Source organism: Tasmannia lanceolata, unplaced genomic scaffold, assembly GCF_043159265.1.
Source record: "Tasmannia lanceolata isolate RefF3 unplaced genomic scaffold, GAP_Taslan_0.1 ptg000005l, whole genome shotgun sequence".
NCBI classification, from domain to species: domain Eukaryota; kingdom Viridiplantae; phylum Streptophyta; class Magnoliopsida; order Canellales; family Winteraceae; genus Tasmannia; species Tasmannia lanceolata.
The window spans coordinates 10,474,762-10,486,010 of NW_027518682.1; the positions used below are offsets into that span (position 1 = coordinate 10,474,762).

At 39.1% G+C, this 11,249-nt stretch overlaps 1 protein-coding gene across 1 annotated transcript; it reads right to left on the reverse strand.

The window, feature by feature from the left end:
• Nucleotides 1-4,628: 4,628 nt before the first annotated feature.
• Nucleotides 4,629-6,099, reverse strand: LOC143876604 (U-box domain-containing protein 27-like). The gene has a single exon (XM_077378304.1). The coding sequence runs from the start codon at nucleotides 6,021-6,023 to the stop codon at nucleotides 4,776-4,778; it is 1,248 nt and encodes a 415-aa protein (XP_077234419.1). The 5' UTR covers nucleotides 6,024-6,099; the 3' UTR covers nucleotides 4,629-4,775.
• Nucleotides 6,100-11,249: the final 5,150 nt, after the last annotated feature.

The window sequence follows — 11,249 nt, forward strand, 5'->3', positions numbered from 1 at the left end:
TTTTTCATTCCTCATTAGTTGCCAATTCGGGACCACCCTTGGAATTTCAATTAAGATAAAAGGAAAACTCTTCTATGCCTGGTTAAAGGAAGATTATCAGATCAAGTTCACTTTGATCTTCTAAGAAAAGGAGGTCGGATTCACACAACATCCTTGCATACAGCATACAGGTACATTTCTTGTTAATTTTGTAATTTATAACATGATACGATTGATTTATCGATTCTATTTCATTGCGGTATTGATCAATTGAGTTGAATATTTATTTCTTGTGAAAACTAAGACCTTCCTACTTTTACTGTAGAAAATAAAAACTAGTACAAAAATAGAGATCCAGCAACATCACTAAAAGCACCTCTGCTTTTTTTTAAACACCTTTTTTAACCATTCCCACAAGAGAAAAAACTAGGAGACCCTATTTTCTCCTTGCTAGAAACACATGTAAGAACCATAGTCAGCAAAACTCTGTTTTAAACGGGGTTTTTTTAAAAAAAAAAAAACGTATTTTATTGGTGTGCCGTTTAAAACTTTTACAATAAATAAGGGATTTGCTAGCATCCATCGCATAGCGTCCATGGCAGATGGTCTGTTGCATGTCAAAAGAGCCACCCCAAGAATGAAGACAAGTTGCTGTAAAGTGAGCCTGTGTGGTTGGTCTGACATGCAACAGACCATCGGTGATGGACGCTATGCGATGGATGCTGGCAATTCCCATGAATAAAACTCTATTTTCGTTTGGTTGCTTGTAGGAAGTCAAAGGGAAGAGACAAGCATTTTGATTTGCCTAGAATTACCTCGAAAAATTGTGTAATAGTGTTTGGTTGTGCGGCATATACACGGAGAGTAGGAGAAAAGGTAAGAGTTGTCATTTCCATAGGGAGATAGGAAAGAGAGAGAAATAGATAGAGCATCATTCCCTAGAAAATTTAAACCATGATTCTTTGCTTTTGGAAGAATGGGACAAGAAAGAGACAAGTAATTATTACATGAGAGATATCCAAGGGAATCAAAGGGAGTCTAATGCATTTTGGCAACCAAACATGGAATGGCATGCTAAATCCAAACCAAATTTTGATGGATGTTGAGCTTTTGTGCAACCAAACATGGAATGGCATGCTAAATCCAAACCAAATTTTGATGGCTGTTGAGCTTTTGTGCAACCAAACAAAGCATGGGGAAATGTTTTAAATTGTAAATGACAAAATTCTTAATTCATTTTCTTGTGTTTCCGTTTTTTTTGGGAAGTGATATTTACGACCTTTTGATCGCCAGACCCAGCACCAGTGTTATACGTGGCAATCAAACGCATTGGATTCTTCTGACATTAGTCATTGATACATTGGCACTAGGTGTCCTTAGTGATCAAAAGGGACGTGGCAATCAAACGCATTGGATTCTTCTGACATTAGTCATTGATACATTGGCACTAGGTGTCCTTAGTGATCAAAAGGGGCGTAAATATCACTTCCCTTTTCTTTTAATCAATGCCATATTAAACTTGAATTTTTGTGGTCCTGTTTTTTTTTTGTTGTTGTGCTGAATCACGTTTTCCTAACGATGGTAAGAATGAGAACAATGCCAACTCAGTAGTAACTTCAACAAAAAATGAAGAGATTTGCTAACGTACAGCGCGGAAGGCATTTCGCAGATGACCTGTTCCATGTGAGAGCAGCCACCTCGTGAATGAAGACAAAATCTGCTGAAAAGTGAGCCTATGTGGCTGCTCTCACATGCAGCAAGCCATCCGCAAAATGCCTTGCGCGGTGGACGCAAGCAAATCCCAAAAAAGAATATGGCTGCAGTGATTTTTAGTATCACGTCCCAATAATGATAGTTGCACCATGTCCAGTCTCTATATTCCCCCTTCAGATCAACGGTCAGGATATCTGGACTCATGTACCGTTGTTTAGATGATTGTGGGCCAGGCTTCACTAATACAATGCTGGGATCTAACTAATTTAACCACCAAAACGAATATACTAAAAGAAAAGGAGAAACCCAAGTGCGTAGAACAATGCCCACTTTTGTTTTACATTAGAACCTCCCCTTTCAACCTCCTTTAATCCAAAACAATTTTAAATTACATTAAGCTAAACGAAGATATTTAATCCCCCATCTTATCTTTCGGGGTCGGCCTAGTCAAAAGAAGAACCTTCAAAACAGCTCACCTTAGAAATTTCAACCCTAGAAATTAGTCTTTTCCAAGGGTTCTACTTTCTATTATTAAATTACCCAAAAAAAAGGTCACCTTCTATTTTTCTCCATTGGTCATCAATCAAACATGTAGACTCAGTCCGCAAGTATTTCAGCAATTGCGGCAATTTGTCCTTCCTCTGAATTGAACTGTTGTTCCTTTTAAATGCCATCTAATATTAAAATAATAAGGAAATGATTTCAACACAAACATTTTTTTTTCAAAACCAGCTGCCTTGATTTCTGAACCGAGGAAAAGTTAAAAGAAGAGAGCTTTCCGTTGGATTAAAAATCAAGGGAGAGATGGTTTTTTCTCTCTCCGACCTTTAAATCCTCGGTCGGCATCATATAAGATCTCATTTAAAGAGCTATAAAAGGATTTTTACGGTTCATAAAAAAAACACTCACGTGACAATTAAATACTAAAAGACAAGATACATGAGCGTACGTATCAAAACACAGTTGTGCTGAAATAATTTCCTAGAGAAAAATGTGTAAAAATATTAAGGAACAATTACCAATGAGGGTCAAAAATTAGACGGAATTAACAATAGGACCCATGCTTTTCAGAAATTACCAAAGAGGGACAAAAGAGGTCATCAGTAAAAACTCGACGAAAATGCCCTTTGGCATCTACAACACATTTTCACCTTCTTTTTTCATTCTTCCCTCTTCTTTTACTTTTTCATTTTCACCTTTTTTATTATCTTTCTGAAAACTTGACCTTGTTCAGCCACCATTGTTGCTGGCAAGTCCTGAAAACTTGAAAGTCGAGTTCTTACCATCTATCTCTCTGTATCTAGGTTTTGTTTCTCTCTTTTTTTTTAAAGGTTTTGCACTATTTTTCATTCCTCTGTTTATGTTTTATCTTGTTTAGGGTTTAAGTGGTTTGTATTTTAGGGTGTGTTCTGGAGATAATGCATTGATGGCTTTACTCACTTTTTGGAAGACAAGTAGTTGTATAAGAAAATTTTGATGTAATACATGAATGGATGGCTTCAAATTTTTTGATGTATTTAATTTTTTTTTTTTGTAATTCACGAATTGGGATGTAATACATGAAGCACATTCAATGAATACAACATCCATTTCTTTTATTATTTCTATAATGAGCAGAATTGTAATGCCATTAGAAGAGTTGCTATAGGCAAGGGGCTTTGTAGCAGAAGGGGTTTATCAATTCTCTGGAAGGGGATTAGCAACTCTCAAAAGTAGGGTTACCAATTTCCGAATGGGCCTATCAAGTGCCTGAAAATTGGCCGAGGGTACTGGAGTTTTAGAAAGGGGGTTTCAAGGCTCTGGAATTGGGGTTATCTAGTATAAAAAATAGGGTTACCAATTTTTGAATGGGCTTATCAAGTCCCTGAAAATTGGCTAAGGGTATTGGAGTTTTTGAAGGGGGTTTTCAAGTCTTTGTGATTGGGGTTATCTAGTATAAAAATGGGGTCACCAATTTCCGAATGGGCTTATTAAGTCCCCTGAAAATTGGTCGTGGGTACTGGAGTTTTGGAAGGGGGGTTTTAAGTCTTTGGGATTGGGGTTATCTAGTATCAAAATGAGGTTACTAATTTCTGAATGGCTTATTAAGTCCCAAAAAATTGGCTGAGGGTGCTGGAGTTTTGGAAGGGGGTTTTCAAGTCTTTGGGATTGGGATTATCTAGTATCAATATGGGGTTACTAATTTCAGAATGGGCTTATCAAGTCTCAGAAAATTGACATAGGGTACTGGAGTTTTGGAAGGGGGTTTTCAAATCTTTGGGATTGGGGTTATCTAGTATCAATATGGGGTTACTAATTTCTGAACGGGCTTATCAAGTCCCAAAAAATTGAATACTGGAGTTTTGGAAGAGGGTTTTCAAGTCTCTGGGATTGGGGTTATCCAGTATCAAATTAGGGTTACCAATTTCTGAGTGAGCTTATCAAGTCCCTTATGAACACATTTTTGCTTCATGTTTTTTTCACTCGTTCATTTTCACCGTTTTTTTATTTCTACCCTACGATTCATCTTCCTCATCCGCCACGATTCATCTTCCTCATCCGCCATTGAAAGGGAGAAGGAGAAATGCAAACCCTAAAACAAATGAAAAACAAACCTAGATACAGAGAGATAGAGGGGAATGAACTCACATTTCAAGTTTTTGAGAGTTCCCAGCAACAATGGTGGCTGAACGATGAGGAAGATGACTAGTTGGGTAAAACAATAAAGTTGAAAATGGAGAAGTAAAAAAAAAAAAAGAGGAAAAAAGAGAGAAGAAGAGGAAAAAGTGGAAAAGCAAAATGTGTTGCTTAAGAAAAGGGCATTTCCGTCCAACTTTTACTGACAATACCTTTTTTGTCCGTCGTTGCTCTGGGCCAGTTGATATCATTCGCATAATATCTTTGGCAATTCCTTTCGCATTTATTCCATTGCTTTTGTGCAAGAGAGAGAGAGAGTGTAAATAAAGAGAATGATCTCTGTATAATTTGTTGTTAACAAAAGAAAATGAAAACTAAACGACATATCTGTGATCAATTTACAAGAAGAAGGAAAAATCTAAGTCAGTTACAAAAAAAAAACAGAGAGAGATTTGAATTGATCAAAGTCAAAAAGGCATGATGTGAGTGGTCTTTGTATCGTAGCTGCAAAGGCATCTATTAGAATTCAGACTCCCATTCGAATTCACCTTAAACAACTTTAAAAGATCGCCGGACATCTGCCGGACGGCCGGCGAACAGTTGCTCTGCATCAGTAACAAGATCTTCGCCATGCCGTTGCTCCGATCAACCGCATCGATCGCCCTCCGGTCTCGGAAAATATGACACACGCTCCAAACCACAACCACCGCATTCTCAGTCGCTGAATCAGACACCTTCAGCATCTTCTGCACCATCGCCGGAATAATCGCCGGATCTTCACAGATTCCCGATCGCCCTTCCGTACACATCGATATCCTCTCCAAAAGCTTTAAAACCTTCTCTACAATTGAGATCTTTTGATCCTGTTGAGAGATTAATTTCGCAAGAACTGGAACTAATCCGAGCCGAACGATCTGCGATCTGATCCGTTTAGATGCGGAGATCGCGATCAGGCAAGATAATCCGGCATCGATCGCTCTAAAATCTGTTTCTTTTCCTACTAGACGAATCAATTGAAACAAAATCCCTTCTTCTCTTTCTCCGATCATCGTGAGTTTGGATCCCGGCATTCCGGCGAGCACTTCCAAAACCCTAGCGGTATCGATTTTCGAATCAATCTTACCTTTCTGCAACAACAAAAGCAACGCAGACAACAGATCCGGATCCAGAACCAAAATCGCCTTTTTCACCTCATCCTCTTTATAATTCGTCAACGCAATACACAAAACCCTAACTCCTTCCTCCAATCTCTCCATTATTCCTACATTCGCAGCAAGAAAATCTGCGAGAAGAGGAATACAACCAGCATTGACGAGAAAAACCTTATTTTTATCAGAAGTTTTCATGAAATCAGCTACCTTTGACAGAGAAACAACGGGATTAGGATCTTGAGAGAGGTTTTTAACTAATCTGAGAGCGTTTTCTTGAGACAATAACTGAGAAGGATGAAAACGAGATCGAGGTGAAGAAGAAGGAGAAGAGTGAGACCAGATCTGAATCAAACGCTGAAGCGTGTGATTTGGAACGAGATCTTTGGATTGTAAGATCTGCATCGTGGCCGGACACGTGTTGTTGCCATCATCGAACCAGGTTTGTATACTTGATCGATCGTAAGTTACTCCGGTACAGAGACTCACCGGAGATTTCATCACGTCTAGAGAGATTGGGCATTTGAAGAAGGTTGGAACTGTTATTAAGAGATCTCTACGAACCATTTTTTGTTTTACTGTTTTTTTTTTCCTGAGAGATGGAGCTGAAGAAGATGAAGAAGAAGAAGAAGAACAGAGAAAATGAGAGGGAGAGCGTGGTTTTGTAGTCAAAGAAGAGTGACGTCACTCTTTTTTAATTAGTCTTTTTGTTAGAATAATATACGTAGTCTACGGTCAAATGAAGGGACGGGTGTTTAGAAGCTTTGCCATAAAGTTTGTTAAATTGGGTTGGAAGTTTGGAACGTGGATTGGAAAGGGTGTAGATAGAGAAAGAGAGGAGAGAACGCGTTTTTCGGTCCTTTTAAAAAACGTATCGTCATTATCGTGATTTGATAATGGCACTATTCATTATGATAAACCGGACCGCCAATGTTTTGATAAACATGCGCTCCAACTTTTGTCGTGTAGTATTTAACGGGGTGTCAGAGGTATACTATGGTTAGGGGTGGCAAAGGTTCCGTTTCGGTTCGGATCGACCCCCGAACCGAACCGAAATTTGAATCAGAAACCGAATTTTCGGTTCGGTTTCGGCTCGGTTCCGGTTCGGTTCAGCCAATTTTGCCACCCCTAATTATGGTCTCCATATCATTTTCCTTCTCAAAAAGCTCTTAAAGCCCTTGAATACTACATGACGAACATGTGAAGTGCATGTTTATCAAAACATTGGAGCGCTGAAATCATTTCCCCTAATGCTCAAGATACCATAGCATCCAATTTAAAAAGTTAAAATACAGTGAGCAGTGCCATTATCAGCATATTGCAGTGCAGTTATCAATCCTGTATACATTTCCTAATAAGGATTTGCTAGGGTCTATCGCGAAAGGCATTTCGCAACTGGTCTGTCGCATGTGAGACCAGCCACTCGTCAATGAAGACAAGCGCCGCGAAATGGCTTTTTGCAATGGATGCTAGCAATTGCCTTCCTAAGAAATGTAAATCTTTCTTTTTGCGTCTCACGAGAGTAGTCAGAGCCACTCTGGCAGATAAGCTATATTTTAATGTAATTTAGGCCTACCCAAGACGTGTAAGTACCTTATATAATAAATAATTTATAAAGTATATTTTAATGTAATTTAAGTACATACGAATAGAAAGGGCGATGATATTTCCACCCCCTGCAGTACGCAATCGCCCCACTGTTCACGTAATTTGACGTCAAAAAGCGTTAATGTCTCCCGCTGTTCACGTTATAAAGGCGTACAGCGTAGTACAGAATACAGAGTGAGTGAAAATAACATCTCCCAAGAAGTATGATTCACTTGAAGCTTTAATTGGTTAAGAAAAAACCAATCAGAGTCTAATGTATTTTATCTTAAGTAGAATTTAGGAACTAATTAGAAATATTTTTAAAAAAAGTTACCTTTCTTAGTACTATATACGTACAAAATACATGCAGGCCCATGTGAATGAATCCTAGGGTGAGGATTAGTTTCGTGCACGCTTTGTTTACGCGCAACCGTTTCTAAGTCGGAGTATTGACCAAGCCTACTCCAAGTTTGGTAGCATCCATTTCATTTCATATCATATCCCACAAAAAAAACTTCTTCCACACGGTGCCACCCCTTTATTATTATAGTCAAAGTCACATACATATATTAAAAAGGAAGTTGGTAGTGTCACCCACTTACGTTCAACGAAGCAATAAAATACGTCCTGAACTCTAATGAGAGTCCAAAATAACAGAACGAGTGGTTGGCAGCATCAATATCCTTTCAGATTGCCCATTCTTCGGGCGATGATAAATTCGCACCTTCTGTAGGATAATTCACTCCCCTCTAAAGGTGCGTACCTGCCAGACTTTTAACGTTTTTAAGGTCAATTCTAGGGTTGCAACTCAGGTTGGGTTCAGCCTGAAAAAAGCCGGGTCAGGTCGGGTTGGGTTCATGTTGAGTTTTCCCATACCAGTTTGAGTTTGGGTTGAGGGTTTGGGCAACCAGACCAGAGTGAAACCCAACATTTTTTATTAAAAAAATTTTTGTAAGCTTAAAAGGTCGGGTTGAACTCAGGTCGGGTCAGGTTTGGGTTGGAAAAAGGGTTCTTCGGTCGGGCTGAACCTCATCAGGTTGAAAATTGGGTCGGGCCAGCTTCAGGTTGGAAAAATGGGTTCTCGGGTCGGGTTGGTCAACCCAACCGAGTTGCACGCCTACGCAATGCACGTTAAAGGGGTGCTAATTATCCTACGGGGCATGCGAAATTATCATTGCCCAATTCTTATTAATTACTAATTCAGGTCATGTAATCAGAACAACTGATTTGCTCCGTTAGATCCAAGCCTTAAAAATGAACGGTTAGGATCAGAGAAGCAGGATTCATTTCTGGAGTTGGGGATTCGCGAATCCGAACCGTGATTCAATTCGAATCCCCGATTCCCAATTTTGGGAACCCCGATTCTCACTTTATAGGAACCCCGATTCCATGCGATTCCCTGCGAATCCCCAGCGAATCCCAACTCCCCACGACTCTCAGCGAATCCCCGACGAATCCCCGGCGAATCTCTGGCAAACCCACGATTCCCGCTTCCCACCATCCCAGGAGCCTTCGATTCCCGCCTTGGCAACCTTGGTTAGGATCATCCGAACATAGTGGACTGGTGAATCATAACTAGATTCATGGTAGTCGAGGATAACAACAAACCAATAAAAATTTGGCAACCAAAAAGAGAAAGGGGATTGTGAGCCCATGCCCATCTACTTATAATTTATAACATTCCATAAAAATAGGTAAGAAATTTCACAACAGCATCAACGAAGAAAAATCTCAGGCTTTTAAGAAACTTTTGATTTTCATGGAGAAGCGATATCTGTCTGTCATTGCAAGAAACCTTTGTTAAGGGTCCAAAGATATTTCTTTTGGCTGTTCTATGCCCATTAGAAAGGTTCACCCTATGCCATTACCCCCTCAAGATTGTTTGAATGGAAGTCATTGGAGACCCCCTTTTCTTTCTTTTTATTATTTTTGCTTTGCTATTGGATTTTATTATACTTTGTTTCCTTCCTTTTTTTTCTTTTTTGTGGGGAGGGGTGTTGGGTTGTGTAATTTTGCTTTAATATTTTCCCTATGTTTCAGCCACTACTCAAGATCTCCTCATTCATGCGGTCATGCCCTCTCAATTCTTTTCCTCTCTCGACACTGTAAAATTATATTCCATGAAAAAGGTTTCATGGTTGCCAAACATGGATATATTTATGTGGGAGCTAGCCGAGGACAATCCTCACACAGGAGTGTTTTATTTTAGATTAAGTTTGGGTTGGAAAGCTTTCTTGGTTAGCATGATATTTGTGCCGTTGGATAGTAAGTTAGGGACTGTAGATTATGGTCCCTGTTACGGTCAAAATCGGTGATTCTCTGAGTTGGCCTTGTATGAGGTGAAGATCTGCCTACAACCACAAGAAAATGGTCAGAGCCAAGGTTTTAAATTTTGGTTTCGGCCGAAATTTCAGGGTAACCAAAACCGAAATTTTTGCCGAAATTCGGTAAAGGCGCATGAAATATCATTTTTTTGGGCTGAAATTTGGGTAATTTCGGCTGAAAAATTAATATTTTTTTCCAAATTTCGGGTTTCAATTTCGGTACGTTTTGGTGTCGGTCTCGACCCAAATCCGAAATTTCGGAATTCGGTCGAAATTTAAAACCATGGTCAGAACTACTCGGAGTTGGTTCTCTGGGAAAGCCCTCTCATGCCTAAGTTAGCGACCAGCAATAGATGAATAATAGAGAATTAAATGACTAGTTGCAGGCAGATCTTCACTTCACACGAGGCCAGCTCAGCTAATCACCGATTTTGATCGCAATAGTCCTGATGGAAAGTGGGCACGACCTGATGTAGAACGCATGGCATTGATCAAATCTTTTATTTTTTATTTCTTATTTTCGTCATTTTATTTGTGGTATTTTTTGGGATGTCAAAACTTGTCTATTTAGCTTGATTTTGGTGTTTTTAGAAAGGTTTTTCGATTACCTATCTAAAGAGCCCAACATTACCCTATTTGGACTTGATTTGGCTAAGTCATAGGCAGTTTTAGGATGTGGTAAGTGTCTAATACAGGATTATTATTTTAGGATTATCTTAGAGATATTTCTTCATTTTTTTTGTTGCTTTAGATAGAAGATGGAGAATAATTGGTAGGCAAGTATTTAGGGTTGCTATGCTTAGATTTTAAACTCTCTATATTATGTAATGGCACAAGGAAAGAAAGATAGATTGAATAAAGTTTATTTTTGGGATATCACTTGTGAAGAGAGCATTGGCTCTTTCACGTGGGTGAAGGAGCTTCGCTCCTTTCACATGTTATATTGGAGTTTTTCTCCAAACCGTGGCATGAGTTTTCAAACCCCCACGAGATTATTTTAGTCGCTGCTTGTGTTGATCTCCATCTTGGTGTTGCCGCTCTATGCTCCTTGCGTCACCACCTATGTGGAAATAGGTGTTCCTGATTCTTGGATCATTCATCTTGTAAATGCTCATATGTTTGGTTGAGTGAAGTATATTGAAGAGAATGGAATTGCGAAATATTCAAGACCTATAAAATTAGGGCTCCTAAATTTATTTGGTGCAAGTAAGGTTAAGGATTATCACATGGAAAAAGAACATCGATTGATGAGGGAAAACGAAGTCGATGCCCAAATTCCTAGGTTTGATTGACATGATCGCCCAACCACAAGAGCGGAGACGAGGTATCGGGCTACCTCTGCCACTCTGTCTTTGTTAGTGCCATCAATAATGACGGATGAATCAAGAACTTTGCGAATTTGTGGCATCGTAGTAGAATCATTACCAAAGTTCTTTAGATTTTTTACTTAATCAACTTACAAATCTGACATTCACTATCTTTACAATGTAGGATCTAAATAATCAATGCAAACCCCTATAACAATAAAATTTAATCAAAAAAGTGAACCACGGGGCTCTATAGTTCTGCCAAAACTGGTCCTTAATTGTGGGAAAACATATTATAAGTTAATTTTTCACGGGCACAAAAAGGATACAAAAGAGAAAAACACAACTAGGATGACAAAGCTCAAGGAGGTCAGAAATAAAAAATCTCTATATCCAGTCTAGATACTTCAGCCCAAGCTAGCCGGTCCGCCTATCCATTTGCTAACCCTCTTACATGATTAAAATGAACTATGTGGCCTTCCACTCAGTCAAAAAACTAGTCAATGAACTCTGAAAATCCCGAGGGGTGAGGAGATCACTTGTTCAACCATCTAATAACATTAAGGGAGTCACCC